The sequence below is a fragment of the Toxotes jaculatrix genome, chromosome 2 (genome assembly GCF_017976425.1).
Source record: "Toxotes jaculatrix isolate fToxJac2 chromosome 2, fToxJac2.pri, whole genome shotgun sequence".
NCBI classification, from domain to species: Eukaryota; Metazoa; Chordata; class Actinopteri; family Toxotidae; genus Toxotes; species Toxotes jaculatrix.
In genome coordinates this window covers 30072096-30088002 of record NC_054395.1, presented here as the reverse complement: position 1 = coordinate 30088002, position 15907 = coordinate 30072096, and the positions used below count along the sequence as shown (strand labels likewise).

Here is a 15907-nt window from a genome sequence, read left to right as displayed (position 1 = left end):
AGTTACAGCTGTTCATCTGACAGCTGGAGAGAAAAAGACATGGAAAATCAGTTTATACAGCCCCACTGTGAACCACTGCTGATGGCTTCACACACACACACACACACACACACACACACACACACACACACACACAATACACCAACACACAAGAACAAATACTCAGATCCACAGTGTTGAAGCCCGTGGCGTGCAGTCTAAAGGGGACCCATAACCTTGGATGAGGGGAATAGAAAGTGTTTGTGTGTGTGAAAAAGTGTGTGTGTGTGTGTGTGTGTGTGTGTTTGTGTGATAATGAGAGAGTGGGTGGGTGCAGAAAAGGAAGTGGCAGAGAAGGTAGAAGTAAAGACAGAACGACAGAAAGCAACAGCAACAGATGAGAGAAAAGGAAGAAGAGAGACGACCAAAAAGAGGAGAGGAGGAGGACGAAGAGAAAGACGGGACAAAGGATCGAGGGAGTGAAAAAAACATATAAAGGTGAGGAAGAGGGGTGATGGGACCTGGTGACGTGAAAGATAACTGAGTGGAGAGAGACACTGGCTAAAAGTCTCATTTTAATATGTTGAAAGGTCGTTTTTATTCTCCAGGTCAGCGGCTCCACTTTATCACTGTGGGAATCAGAGTTTTATAAAGTTGGATGTTATTTACCAAAGGTGGAAGAAACTGATTCTTTACCCAAACAGGTGACGCTTCATACAACAGCCTGCAAATTACAGCACAACTTTCAGAGCACGTACGAGCTGCAGCGCAGCTGAGCTCATTCACTCACATACAGTTTGGAAATACTTAACGTGAGTATTTCCCTCTTATGTCGTCAGTTTTACTACGAAACATATGATCATCTTGTGTAATATGATGCATTGTTGGATTAAACTATTTAACTGTAAAACTGTTCAAATCAAACAGTAATACATGAATAAAATGATCATCTTAAAACGTATCTGACAGATAATCAGCATATAACCATCGATGCCATTTTGCTTTTTGAATACTTTTGATACTTTCAGTAGATTTTTCTGTTAATACTTGTTTGTGTACGTTTACTTAACATTTTGAACTCAGGACTTTTAGCTGTGATGGAGATTTATATGCTGTGACATGGTTATTTTTACTGTGAGTGCTTATTCCATCACTGTTTATTACTGTTAGGTATCAGTGAAGTACTTTTTGGGTGTTTCTACTGATGGTAAAGGCCAAAGAACACAAGAACTTAGAAATGAATTAGACGGTGATTACAGGTTTAATAACCTCGTTAATAATACAGAGACAAGTCAGGAAAAATAAAGCAACGCTGCGCCAGGGCTGATATCGCAATGAAATTAGTTTTTGTTTCAAGTATCTCAAAATTATGAAATTAAAAAAAAATTATTTGGCAAATTAAAATGGAAAAGGTTTTTAAAAAATATTTTGTTCTTATCGTTCTATGATGTGATGAGCTAATCCTGGTTTTACCAAATGGCTTTTGAACAGCATACGTTAGTAATTTCATGCCGAGGTGATGAGCCTTACTTTTTAGTGACAGTCACCACGATCAAATCAAAGGAGGGAAAATGTGAGAGAAGACTGTCAGTGACAGTGTAGGCTGTGAATTTCTATTGATTTTATATGTGCTGTAATATCAGCTGTCTGTGTCATATTATTATTTATTATATTTTCAGATCTTTCTCACAGATGCATTGAGGAGTATGTGAGTTATGTGCAGTATGAAGAAGGTGTAGACTGAAACTACAGTGTATGATCACAATCCTTTTAACAAAACATCACCATATGCAGTGGTTTGGGTTCTCTAACATACAGCAAGGAATCCCGTTAATCTACAGAGGAAGTGGTGAAATAAAAGCACTTCCATCTGAATTTTAGTGGAATTAGAAGAATAAAGTCAAGCAAAGTACAAGTTGCTGGAACCTGTGCTTAAGTTCAGGTTCAGGGTAAATGTACGGAGAACTTTCCACCTCTGATAACAGCTGTACCGGTGCTGCACTGTTTTCCACATACTTATACACTCACCGAGCACTTTACCAGGAACACCTGTACACCTGCTTATTCATGCAAAGATCCAGTCATGTGGCAGCAGCAGATACAGGTGTGTCTGAGTATTACCATGTTCATCCCTTCATGGCCACAGTTCTCACAGTTCTTCAGCGGCCTGGATACAGTAGAACACCTCTGGGATGTGGTAGAACAGGAGACTGGCAGCATGAATGATGTGATGAATCACGTCAACATGGAGCAGAAGCTCAGAGGAAGGTTTCCTACATCTGAGAATCCATGAGGGCAAAGGGAGGGAGGAGCCAGTGTGAGTGTGGAGCTGCTGGTAAAGTGCTTGGTCAGTGTTTCAACGCTTTTTTTTCTTACTTCACCTTTTTCATTCATGGTGAAGTGCTTTCAAATTTATGATGGGGTCAAGTCCCCCTCCGCCCAAAGCCTCCATCCATCCGAGCTACAGGTGCGTACCTGTGATTTGGAAGCCAAACGTGGTCCAGTGTGAAACCTACCAGAGTGTGATGTGGAAACTTGAAGCCTGCCTCATGCTGAGAATGGCCTTTCTGTCATGTAGGAAACATTAAGGAATAACTGGATGTTCATGGATTCTGAGCGAATCATTCGAAGAATTTCTAACCAGGTAACTGAACTTTGGAAAAACCAGGTCAGACACACGGGATTAATCAAAGTGTTTTTAAGTGTCTTCAGGCAGGAGAGGATTTTTAAACATTACTATGAGTTGTTTGCTTCCACATTTATACTTGATTTGATAAAGATGTTAATGAATTTGAGTATGTTTTACTCAAATTCATTAACATCTTTATCAAAGATAAAGCTTCACTCAGATGAACGTCTTCATCAGACTTTAAAATCTGGTCCTGATGTGGGCAGAGCTTCTGCTTACTGAAGTTTATTTCCACGGCTGTGACTGAAAGCAGTTCCTATTTACTATGTTGACTTCATGCAGCTGGTCCGTTTTTTAACTTGTTCCGTTTCCTGTTTTGTCTTTTAGCTTCTGGTTGTGATTGCTGTGATAGTAAACACGAGTAAAACCCTGCGGTTCTGATAAGTTGCATCGTTTCTCAATGCTGGGAACACATGTCCAGTTTGCTGAGGAGGTCATGTGACCTGACACCCCCACAGATATCAGATTAAAAACACTAACTTTGGCACAAAGATATGTTAACTTTTTAATTAGCTTACAGCTCGCTCAGCTAGCTTCCTGTTTGTTGCAGCAGCCGTTTCTATAATGAGCACATTGGTACAGTGATACGTGTTATAATTATTAACAGTGGGTTAATAAATATAACCAGGTTATAGTTAGCAGTGTTTGCATTCATCACAGATGAGCACTAAACCAGCAATCAATCAAACCAAAGATGGAAAATTACCACAAACTGACACACACCCCCACAAAGACAGAAAACATCCACAAAACAACTACACCGGTGTTAACACAACTCTGGTTCCTGTGTAGGTGGGTTGGGGGCCTTTCACATGTCTGTGCCCAGGGGCCCGTTGTCACAGAATGATGCACTCAGTGGATCATGTATTATTGTTATTTAATTCTCAGCCTTGGTGATAAGTGACGTGCTGATGTGCTAACGCTAACGGCAGCGATGGAGACGCTTTAATTCTGTTTTCTTTTTTGGAAAAGCTAAAAAAAAGACCAGAGTATCCGTCCGAGTGTGTAAACCGCTTCAGCGTGTGGAGATGTCTGAACACTGGCAAACCTCGTGCTTAGCTACTGTTGCTAAGCTCCGATTGCACATTTAGCAAATGGCCGACTTCAGCACCTTCAGGGGGTGCTGCCAGTCTGGTTTCACAAGAGTTTTCTTGTTAAACTAAGTCAGAACTTTGAGGTTCAAAGTTCAGAGGGACAGAATTTTCCGTTGTGGACTGATGAGTGAAAAACAGTGCGGGGGTGTGAGGCTGAGTCACTGTCGATTTTTTCCTGTTTCCTCTGTGGTAAATAGCCAGAACTGTCGGGGGGAGCAGAGTCATATCAGTGTGTGTTATTTTGTATGTTATATGAACGTGTGGTTTGCATGTTTGTGTGCTGCTGGTGTTAGTGATGTGTTGTATGATTTGACATGAATGATTCATGAGCAGCTGTTGTTGTTGTGTTAATAATCACGCCTGAAGCCTCTTCCTCTCTTTCATTATCTATCTTTTCATTCGTCATTCGCTCTCTGACTCATTTTCTGTTTTCTCTCTCTCTCTCTCTCTCTCCCCCCTCAGGTCTCTCTCTCTCTCTCTCTCTCTCCCTCTCTCCCTCCCTCAGGTCTCTTTCTTTCTCTCTCTCTCTCTCTCTCTCTCCCCCCTTCAGGTCTCTCTCTCTCTCTCCCCCCCTCAGGTCTCTCTCTCTCTCTCCCCCCCCTCAGGTCTCTCTCTCTCTCTCCCCCCTTCAGGTCTCTCTCTCTCTCTCCCCCCCTCAGGTCTCTCTCTCTCTCTCCCCCCCCCCCCCCCAGGTCTCTCTTTCTGTCTCTCTCTCTCTCTCTCTCTCTCCCTCCCCCCTCAGGTCTCTCTTTCTGTCTCTCTCTCTCTCTCTCTCTCCCTCCCTCAGGTCTCTCTTTCTCTCTCTCTCTCTCCCCCCTCAGGTCTCTCTTTCTGTCTCTCTCTCTCTCTTTCTCCCCCCCCCCCCCCCCCCCCCCCTCAGGTCTCTCTCTCTCTCTCTCTCCCTCCCCCCTCAGGTCTCTCTCTCTCCCTCCCTCAGGTCTCTCTTTCTCTCTCTCTCTCTCTCTCTCTCCCCCCTCAGGTATCTCTCTCTCTCTCTCTCCCCCCTCAGGTCTCTCTCTCTCTCTCCACCTGAATCAGGGTAATAACGGCCAGAAAAACAGGACATGTCTATTCCTGCTGTTTCTTCTCTCTCCTTCAAATCATTCGCCGTCGTTCTCGCCTTCACTATCACTTTCTCTCTCACTCCCTTGTTCTCTCTGTTCACTTGTTTCTTCTTGCCCCTGGTTTGTCAGTCAGTCATCGATTTCACTTGAAAAGGGCGAGAGAGACAGAGAGAAGCTGCTCAGTTCGTCAGCTGGTTAGTTGGTTAGTTAGTCAGATGTGTGAGCAGCTCGGTGAAGTCAGTTGTGTGAGCTGGAGAAAGTCAGCAGGAGGATTCACACCTTACTGACCTGATTTACACAAAAACAGAACACCATGGCTGTCAAATAACTGGTAAGCCTGATCAGTACGTTTCCTATTAACACTTACTGGCAGACGTAAAGGTGTCACTGTTCATTCTTTAATCTGATCTCCTGAGAACCTTCTGTAACGGGTTTAGTTTGTCTCATCGGAGCTAAAATCACTAACATGTTTCTTATTATTTAAATGGTTCATTAAATTCATGTAGAAGCTGTTTTTAAACAGTTATAAAGATGATTCTTCCACTTCATTACAACCACAACATGAACCTGTTGGACTGAACAAAACCGTTAACTGACAGTGCATCTGTCTGTGTCTTTCCATCAGTGCAGATAAAAATGAAAGGTTCGCCCTGACACTTGATGAAAAGGTCATAGGGTCATTAGAATCTAAACAGTTAATCCTCTGGGGGTCAGGAATGTGTCCAGGACCTGTCAGGTCTTTCATGTCTCTATTTTACTTTGGGACGTGAGGGAAAAGCCTGTCAAAGCACCGAGGAATCACAGGTGACACAGAACTAGTTATTTATCCTGGAAAATCTAACGTCCCCTCTGAGTCTACAAGAGTTTGAACTCAACAAGTTAAACTCAGGAGTTCAAACTCCTGAGAGGAGGACACAGGAAGCTCAGTTTGAAATATGATTACACCTCAACGCACCTGTGCACCTGAGAGAGTATCACGGCCTCAGGCTGGGAGATGCTGACCCTCATTTCTGCTGCCTCACACTCTGCTGCTGGAGGTTACACCTGTCTGACTGCTGACAGTGCAAAACCCTGGACAAAATCCATGGAACACATGTAGACTGGATGGGCAAACTCCCGTCCACGGGTCCTGAGCGTCCACTGTAGCTGCTGGCCCATGTGACAGCTTTTGGGCCGGGCTGGACTCAGACGTGAATCAGAGCTGTACTCAGGATGTGATGGATGATGTTTCACAAGAAAACAAGAGCAGACAAGAACAGACAGAGAGAAGCTTCATTTCTTCATTTCTCTAATTATTTCTCATCTTCAGTAGCAGCAGTTGCTTCTGGCTCCGGTTGTTTCCAGGCAGATTAAACAGCTTCCTCTGCTCGTTCTGCTTCTTTTATGTGGAATTTCATTCATTAAAGAAGAAAAAAAGTTAATGAGATTCGTCATTTTGGACTTTGTGTTTGAGCATGTTGACACTGTGTGGCGTGCGGTGTGTTGAGTCAGTGTGGGCGTGCTGACTTCCTGATATGAGGAAACTCTCTTCCGATGAAGACACACTGAAATGTTTCAGATCCAAACTGATGTGGAAACACACTGAAACACACACACACACACACACACAGTTTGCTCATTTATCTCTTCATCAGGGTTCAGGAAGTTTGAGTTTTCAGGACAGCGCGCGTTCTCACGTTTAGCTGCGAACTTACTGATGATAGATCTGTGGAGTCTGACGGCAGCTTCGTCTCATCGTCGCATCAACACTTTCCTCGTCAGGTCAAACTTCCTTCACTGAGCCTGCTGACAACAACAAACTGATTCAGTGGCAAGAGCTGTCAGAAGTGTCACGAGGAGTCTGAGTTTAGTGTCTCACTTTGTAAGGAGTCACCTTAATGACACAGTAAGTGCAGAACAGACCTTTTTTTTTAGCTGAAATAAATGTGAAAAGCAGGACGAGAGAGAGACTGTGAGTGTGATCAGTCTTTTTGTTTTTAGAGAAGTGGCCCTGACAAAAGGCTGCCTGCTGCTGCTGCAAACACTGACACTGAACCAGGCAGGAAACGTGCCACAAAACCAAAACTAGGAGTAAAAGAGGCTAAAAAGCGTGTGAAAAAAAGTGACCCCTTTCATATAATATTGTCTTAAACCAAAACTGTGAAAGAGCTTTAATGTTGTGAGCTGTGTCTAAAATCTGCGTCTCCATCTGTCGGCTCTGTAACAGACACTCAGCAGTTTTCTCTTCACTTAGCAGAAATATTTCTGACACATGAATCATGACTGATACATGTGGTTTAACTTCAATCCGTCAAAGCAACGAAGCACTAAACGTGTTGCTTGTCCACCACTTTGGTTCAGACTAAAATATCTCATCTGCTGGACGGTTTGTGCTGGAATGGTTCAGACGTTCATGTTCCCCTCAGGATGAACCATCATTACTTTGCTGACCCTCTGACTCCTCATCTGGTCAAAGTTTAGTTTGTCCAACACGCTCTGGAAGCTGATTTTCTTGATTTTGAATCACCTGCTGAATAAAGTTGAAATGGTTTTGCTGCACTTCGGTTCTCTGGGTGCAGCTGATCGAAGGAAGAAAAGACAGAATGCTGCTAGTGAACATTTGCAAGCAGCGCTCGCACTGTGTGCTCGATCTGCCTGGAATCACCGAACAAGCTTAAGCTTAAGATGTGAAGTAAAATAAAATGAAGTTACTCACTGAGTTGTTGTTGAAGCAGCGTCCCAGAAAATGACAAGAAGCCGTGATGAGACAGGGGAGCTGAGTACGCCACGTACTCAGCAAACATGGTCCACGTTACGTTACGATAACTTCAGTCCCCCAAAAACAGCAGAGGGAAGTGTTCCCGCCTCCATCTGCTGCAGTGAGGAAGCTGAAAAAGAGCTTGACTGGTTTGAAAGAGTCTGACATGAATTTCTTTAATATGTTGTTATGAAGTGAGAAACGTCACTTAGCCTCTAAAAAGAAGTTGTTCTCAAGCAGTTTGTTGATTGAGTTTGAGTTTACCAGCTTTCATGATGTGAAATGGTGAAGTGAGAAAAGGGTGAAGCCTCCTTAACTTTCCTGTTTCTGGCTGGAGAGAACTGATCCGCTGCTGAGCAGGGGACGTCAACATGGCGGCCATTTTCTCTGTCATGGGACAGGGCAGTGATGATGGGGGGGGTGGTCCAGGATAAGAGCTGATGCATTCATGTGTAACATGTTCGCCTGTCTCCCCTCCACAGCATGGTGTTGTGATGAACACCTAAAAGATCGACTCAGACACACAAAAATACACTATGAGTACGTCAGCAGCGTGCTCAGCCTCCCCTCCTGCTGAGGACCCAACCACACCCCCACCAATGACCACACCTCCTCGCAAAGCCTCAGTCCGCCTGCAGGAGAGGTGGGTATCAACCACACACACACACACAAATGCGTAGCAGTTTTTGAAAAATTTTAAAATCTCTTTTTTATCATCCTCACCTTTCAAAAATGTCCTCTCTTTATAAAATCCCTGTCTTTCTGGAGATTTCCTTGATTTCTAAAAAACGTTCTTACTTCTAAAAACCCGTTTGTTCGTTTTGTTTGTGCTCCTTTTTTGTAGGCGGGGCTCCAACCTGTCGCTGCTATTGGACGTGAGCAGCCTAGGGGTGGAGCCTGTCTGCTCTGTCTCCACCCCAAAGGAGGTGTGGCTTCAGCTGCTTCACACCTCCTCCCGACCCCTCACACACACACTGCTGCAGCAGGCTGCCATGGACACACACACCCTGAATGCAGAGTACCAGGTAAAGCTGATGTGTGTGTCTGAGGTCTGCGTAAAATGAGAGGTGTTTGTTTTAACGTCCAGTCCGTCCCTGTCTCCTCTACAGAAGATCCCTCCGAACTTTGTGAGCGCTGCAGAGCTCGACATTCCAGGACACACGATTAAAGACAGATATAAAACCATCCTACCCAGTGAGTGTCTCAGCTGTCCTGCTGTTCTCAGGACAAACACAGTGGACACAGTTTTCACTCTTGTTCATCGTTGGTTTTTGTTGTTTGCTGTGTAGACCCTGAGAGCCGGGTGATCCTGAGGAGCCCAGAGGAAGAGGCGGAGCCAGACCGCTACATCAACGCCAACTACATCAGGGTCAGAGTCTAACACCATTTCACACTGAAAGCCTTCAGGTGCTGAACGAGCTGCTCCGTGCTGCAGCCATGTTGGAGCTGAAACTATTCTCACATTTTACACCACATCACCACACACATACAGTGTGTGGACCTTTGGCCTGTTTCATGGCTGAAATCCTGCCGTGGCGTGTTGGACAGGCTGAGATCAGAGCTGAGACGCTCAGGTGGACTGACAGGAAGAGCTCGGTGTCATCAGCATAGCAGGAGTGTGAAAAACCACGTGAGCAGATAATCAGACAAAAGAAGGCTGTGGATGTGGAGAAGAGAAGGGAACCAAGTACAGATCCCCAAAAGAAACTGGCCCCTGAACACATCTCCTCACACCAGGGGAACCCTGGTTCACAGGGGTGGACAGGAGGACGTGGACACACACGATGCTACATGCATTTGACAGCGAAAATGTTTCTATGCACTTTAAAAGGGTTTTAATGTCCCACCTCATTTAGTGTTTGTAGAAAAACTCTGCAGAAAAAAACCTGTGACCAAACAACATCACAGGTGATTGACACAGGTGTCATCACCTCGTCTTTCAGTTTGAGCTGAATTATTTTATCGTTTTGTCCCTGACGAGACGAGTTTAGAGACAGTGAAGAAAATATGTTTCCTTCAGAGAAAACGAGCTAATAGACTGTGACAGCGCTGTCACTGAGCGTGGGCGTCCTCTCGTTCGTGTGTCCGTCCGAGTGTGTGTGTGTGTGTGTGTGTGTGTGTGTGTGTGTGTGTGTGTTAAACAGCTAAACAAACAGAAACTCAGACATGAGCTGTCAGTTTGTCAGCGTGGGAGTCAACATCCAGGAAAACCAAAGGAAGTGAGGGAGGAAGTGACACCCCATCCCCCTCCACCCCCCCCTTACACCCCTCGGCCCACGCATCCCTCACACTCTGCAGCCTCAGCTGTGTGTGTGTGTGTGTGTGTGTGTGTTTTTAATCTGCCTGAAACGATCTGACATTGTTTGTAAAGCAGACACCTACTGTGTAACAACATATACAGTTTGTTTAATACATGTAAACATCATACATGTTTCTACCTGTATGAAAACTACAGGTGAATACCCTCCCCTCGGTGACCTGCAGCAGTGACGCTCAGCACTCGAACAGACGTTCACTTCCTGTGGTGTAAGGTCAAAGACAGTTTCGAAGTGAGGGGGACATGATGAAGCTGTGGCTTTCTCAGTTCAGTTAAACAAAAAGAAAATATATAATATAGAACCAAATGAATCACCAGCTCCTCTGAAAAACTAATTCAATGTTTTATTCACGTCAAACGAACAAATGAATCAGGTCAAGTAAAATGAAATATAGTTGTATTCACCAAAGCTCAGAGTCAGTGCTGCGTCCTCAGTTTGGACAGAATGTAAACGTGACATTTTGTCTTATGAATGAGTCGTTTGGAGACCACATGCTCCAACAGCATGTGGTGGTTTCATTATCATTATCAAACCAACCAGAAGATCTGAAATCGTCTTTTAGATGATTGACATCACATCCCTCCCTGTGGCTTTTCTTCGCCTCCATTTCTCTATTTTTTTATTTTTTATTTTCTTTGTCTCTGGTTATTTTCCTGTCCTCCTATTGGCTGGTCAGTCACCTGTACAGCAGGTGTGCAGGTGTACCAGTGTGAACGGTGCCACACTGATAAAGTTGGAGTGACTGCTGTGATGTGAAGCTGTAACTCATCTCTCTCTGTGCTGCAGGGTTACAAAGGGGCGCCAAGGGCCTACATCGCCACCCAGGGGCCGATGGTGCACACTGTGGGGGACTTCTGGGACATGGTGTGGCAGGAGAGGAGCAGCATCATCGTCATGGTTACCAGACTCAAGGAGAACAACGAGGTGAGGAGACGTGACTCCTCCTCTGTCCTTCCTCCTATAATCATGTCTGTTCTTGTCTCCTGACTTGTCCTGAAAGTGTGTGGTTCTGTTTTTCTTCATTTTAAACTTAATGACAGAAAGTAACTAAGTACATTTACTCGAGTACTGGATACGAGCACAACTCTGAGGTACAAAGTTTCTCTCTGACGTACAGTGGAGTAGAAGAAGAAAGTGGCATAAAATGGAAGTAAAGTACAAGTACTCGTATTTGCTTATTTACTATCTCCACGCTTCGTCTTTTTGTCCTTCAACAACTGTGTTTGGTCCAGAAATGTGAGCTGTACTGGCCACAGCCAAGGGAGAGGACACAGAGGGTGAGGGAGGAGGACGAGGACGAGGAGGGGCCGAGGGAAGAAGACAAAGAGGAGGGAGAGACGAGTCAATTCGGCAGATTCGTCCTCAGAGTGAGAGACAGCCAAGAGAAAGACGGGTTCACTGTCACAGACATGGAGATCCAGGTACAGTGAAAACATCGGTCACCTGTCATTAGTCTCTCGTTTCCACAGGATGAATGTCTCAGGTTTCATTCACTAAAATCAGTGAAGAATTTCACAGAGCTTCAAGTTCAGCTGCGGAAAATCAGCAGATGAAGACGGTGACTCTGAGCCGTGTCACTGTTCGTATTAGGACCTGAAACTATTAAAATATTAAATAAAACACCTGCTAACGACACGATGTAATAACATACAATACATTTTCATTTAATCCATCACAGTAAAAGAATAAGCGACCGACAAAAAGCTGCCAGGAAACAGAGTACAATCATAAATCCAGACTCGTTCAAACACGAGAGTAAATGTGTGTCACGGCGTCGCGGAGCAGAATCTGTTCAGAAAACTGATCCAGAGAAAAGACGTTCTCAGCTTTCCTCAGACATAACGGTGCTTTAGAAATGTGACCACACTCTGGAGGAAATGATAAGACATGACACATGTTCCTTGACTGCTCATACAGGAGGAGCTGCACTGGAACTTTGCATCTAAAACATCAACACGATCCACTTAGAACCGCTTCATCCCACCTGGACAGGTGAATTTAAAAACCTCACATTTCCATCAGGATTTGACTGGAGCTCTTTGAATCTCCTCGTCTTCCTCTGCAGTTTACTGGAAATTACCACCACCCACGGTTTAATGCACATTCATCTTTTGTGTTAACATTTTCTCCACGTTTGGACAGAAACCTTTGGACAGAAATGTCCCTGTTCACAAAACCAGCTCAACACACACACAAAAAAAAAACTTTCCCAGTTTGCTGTGGAAGAACTTGACTGGTCTGCACAGAGTCCTGATCTCAGCTCCATCCAGGTGAGCCAGACCTGATCAGCAGCGTCAGTGCTGGACTCTGGTCTGAATGGGATCAGAGTCCTGCTGCACAGACTGAAACCAGGAGACTGGACTCTGTTAGAGCAGGACATTAATGAACCTGGTGTCACAATCACACATGAACGGCAATGAAATTCAACCATTCAACTGTGTGTGTGTCTGTGTGTGTGTGTGTCTGTGTGTGTGTGTCTGTGTGTGTGTCTGTGTGTGTGTGTGTGTGTGTGTGTGTGTCTGTGTGTGTGTGTCTGTGTGTGTGTGTGTGTGTGTGTGTGTGTGTGTGCATGTGTGTGTGCGTGTATGTGTGTGTGCGTGCACAGCTGTGTTCAGAGCGTCGTCCCGTCAGACACTACTGGTTCACCTCGTGGCCCGACCACCACATCCCACAATGCACCGCTCCTCTGCTTCGGCTGGTCGAGGAGGTGGAGACGTACAGGAAGTCCCTCCTACCGACCTGCTCTCAACCAATCACAGACCCCATCTCCAGTCCTGGACCAGTCATCGTCCACTGCAGGTTGGTTTCTGCAGCTGCTCACAAACAAACATCACCGATCCATCCCTGACTTCTGTCCAACAGTATTTTGGAACTGAAATGGAAATATCAGCAATATTTCCATCAGTTCCGATTATCGTTTTTTAATCATTAATGATTGATTATGATTAATGAATTCAGATTTACAGCTTCCTTTAATTTTACCAGCAACATTTAAACCCATTGGTAATGTTGGTCAGCTACAGGTGATGAAGACCTGTGGTCACTTCAAACATCGTTAACAAAAGTAAAGGGAGCCATGGATCCAGTGTGCAGGTGCTCTGTAAACTGTTAGAGAACATTATTGGTTTACACTTTATCTGTGCAGCTTTTTAGCCTGCTAGCTTTTTAGCCTGCTAGCTTTTTAGCTTGCTAGCGTTCACAGGAACAATGTTGTGTGACCTGTTCACTCAACAATATTATGAAATTTTTAGGAAAAAGACAGAATGTTATGTAAAAAACATGCAGAAGGATCAGAATAATTAGGACTTTTTCTTTTCTTTGGCCCTAAAAATAACATATATCACAATAAGATAAATGAACAGTAATGGAATGTGTGGATTGTTTTTGGAGTAAGTGTCAAAAAACGTAAAAGTAAATGTTGAAAAACACGTCAGAAGGTTACGGTCTGAGTTGCTGAACAGTAAAACTGGCTGGCGGTGAACGCGCTGAAGGCGTCTTCCTGTGTGAGGGTGTGGGTGGTCGCGGATGAGCAGCCAACCACAGCTGAGAGAACAGATGAAAGGGTCTGAGTGAGCGGCTGTGGCGTGGATCTGACCTGAGTTTGGCTTCTAATGCAAATAACCTGCTGCATGAAGAGACGCAGGAATGTGTGTCTAGACATGAAACGATAGAAACAAGAAGTCGATGAAAGTGTGTTGACTCTGTTTCCATTCCTAAGATTTCAGCGGGAGAAAGCTTTTTTTTTCACCTTTGTTTTTTTCACAGAACCAGATCTTTTCTATCAATTGTTCATCTCTTGTACTGATGATGAGCTGTCAGTCACCCAACATCAGGCCTGATGTTTCATTCCAAACCACTGGAATGAAAAGATTTATTCTCAAAATACTATCACATGAGTAAAGAGCCGGTCGGTCCGTTCTGAGGTAATGAAAGACGTGAGCTCACCAAAGAACCCAAAACTAAACCTAAAAACATCAGTTTGATCCTTTTAAAATCTGTTCACAGCTTTTTTTTCTGAACGTTCATTCATTTAAAGTTCTGAATGAGATTCTACAACTCAGTTCTTCTTTAGGACAGATGAGGAACCATGGAGTCTCCGGTGAACTTTTACCTTTCTACTCTGCCAATATCTGCTAACTCTCCCCTCCTCCCCCCTCAGTGCAGGTATCGGCAGGACAGGCTGTTTTATAGCCAGCAGCATCGGCTGTCAGCAGCTCACAGAAACAGGTCAGGTTGACATCCTGGAGACGGTTTGTCAGCTTCGACTCGACAGGTAGGTGAAGAGAAATATTTTCTGTCTGTTGTGTCGTTTGGTGTTTTATCACTCTCCCTCTCTTCGTGGTGTAACCTGTAGTCTCCCCATCACCCTGTGCAGGGGCGGTATGATCCAAACAACAGAGCAGTACCAGTTCTTGTACTCCACTCTGGCCCAGTACAGCTCCCAGCTACAACACAACCAGGTACCAGACATGTAAATCATTTTTAGAGGCCTGAAAACTCCCACTTTCAACCAGCCACAGTGTTCAAGGGTTTTCTACGTTTGGCCCAATGTGAACAAATCTCATGTGCCAAACCAAGCATCAGAACTCTGACTGGTCGCTTCAGGAGTGAGGACCTGCTGTGTTTTAGGTTCCTCTGGATAACAACGGTGTCAATGAGAACACTTAATGAGAATGTTTTCTCCTCAGGAGCAGAATCAGAACCAGCCCATCACACTGTCACAGAACCAGCAGGAGCAACAGGACCAAGTCAGCATACAGCTACAAAACCTCCAGCTGGACAATGCACAGAACCAGAGGAACTGAAACCATACAGAACCTCTACAAGGCCAGATACGCAGTAAGAGAAACCCAGGAGACCTCAGAACCAAGCAAACCAGAAAGATGGAAACGGGCACTTAAACCAGCAGCAGAACCCAAAGACCTGATGCAGTTATGGACAGAGGAACCAGCAGTATCAGAAGAGTCAGGATCACACAAGAACCCCAAACTGGAACAGGAACAGCAGAGAACCGAGAGCACCATGTTCATCCTGGGCTGAAAATCTCAGAAAACAGAAATGAACCAAAAGAACCAAGTAAAAACAACACACACGTCCACAAAATGTCCTTCCCCCCGATTCATATCAGATGAAATCAAATCCAATAAAAAGGAATGTTCTTACTCTGCATCTCTTTGTGGATGTCTTACCCCTCTTTATGGGTGGTTTGTCTCTCTTTGTGGTCATTTTGTGTGTCTCTGTGATTGTGTTACCTTCTGACCCCTGGTCCTGTGACCTTTGACCTGTTCAGTCTTCAGTCTGTGGCTGCAGGCGGGTTCATCAGTCCACCCAACATGAGCGTTTGGATTTGTGACAACTGAGGTGGTTAACCATGGCCTTACCTGTGTGCTTTCAGTCCAACCACAGAGGCCAGCACACTGTTCAGCTACATCTCAGGTTCAGGCTGAAAGCTCCAGAAAAGCCAGAGTGTTCCCTCCAGTTCAGCCTCTGACTGACTGAGATCTGAACTCAGCACAGATGGGTCTTTGCCTAAATTTGTGCCGGATGGACAAAGTTGCATCCACACAGGTCTTTGCATTGACTTTGTGTGGGATCAGGCTCAGAGATGGCTGCGGGGCAGTGGAGGAGCACAACAGCCAGGCCGAGTAAATAAAAGATAAAAATAATTCCACTTTTCAAAAATGTTATTTTGAATTTTTCATACAGGTAGATGATGTTCAGCTTGGTTTCCACGGTTTGATGTGACTCAGGCAGCATGTGGCTGAAATTAGTGATGCAAACTTTGTGTTTTTCTGCTGACTGGTTTCAACTGCGGGCAGAAAACTGTCTGTGTGACGACACGTATGAAGAGGTAAGTGTGAGAATGTGTTTTTTCTAATGTGGGTGAACTGAGCCTTTGAAGACCACAGGCTGTTGGATATTCAGAGCTCTGGGTGGAGTCTTGCTTTAAAACACGAGTAAAAGCTTGTTTTTAAAAGTGACTGTGAAATGAAGACTCTAATAAACTGTGGTTACGTTCTGACAGA

General features: G+C 44.6%; 1 protein-coding gene across 4 annotated transcripts; it reads left to right on the top strand.

The window, feature by feature from the left end:
- Positions 1–201: 201 nt before the first annotated feature.
- Positions 202–15882, top strand: LOC121199705 (tyrosine-protein phosphatase non-receptor type 7-like). 4 transcript variants are annotated; one of them, XM_041064606.1, is made up of 11 exons: positions 202–477; positions 8046–8206; positions 8408–8588; positions 8673–8757; positions 8853–8932; positions 10668–10805; positions 11114–11302; positions 12487–12680; positions 14041–14154; positions 14257–14341; positions 14570–15881. In XM_041064606.1, exons 2-11 carry the CDS (start codon positions 8100–8102, stop codon positions 14684–14686), a joined length of 1290 nt encoding a protein of 429 aa, XP_040920540.1. In that variant the 5' UTR covers positions 202–477; positions 8046–8099; the 3' UTR covers positions 14687–15881. The 4 variants fall into 4 exon arrangements, with proteins under 4 accessions (XP_040920540.1, XP_040920564.1, XP_040920549.1 ...); XM_041064630.1 differs by lacking the exon at positions 202–477 and adding an exon at positions 530–791 and having other exon boundaries at positions 14570–15882; XM_041064615.1 differs by lacking the exon at positions 202–477 and adding an exon at positions 4916–5157.
- The last annotated feature ends 25 nt before the right edge of the window (positions 15883–15907 follow it).

Coding starts and splice junctions, on each gene's coding strand:
- LOC121199705 (XM_041064630.1), top strand. CDS start 8,100: ATGAGTACGTCAGCAGCGTGCTCAGCCTCCCCTCCTGCTGAGGACCCA. Junction 8,589..8,672: donor CCCTGAATGCAGAGTACCAG/GTAAAGCTGATG, acceptor TCTCCTCTACAG/AAGATCCCTCCGAACTTTGT. Junction 10,806..11,113: donor GACTCAAGGAGAACAACGAG/GTGAGGAGACGT, acceptor TGTTTGGTCCAG/AAATGTGAGCTGTACTGGCC.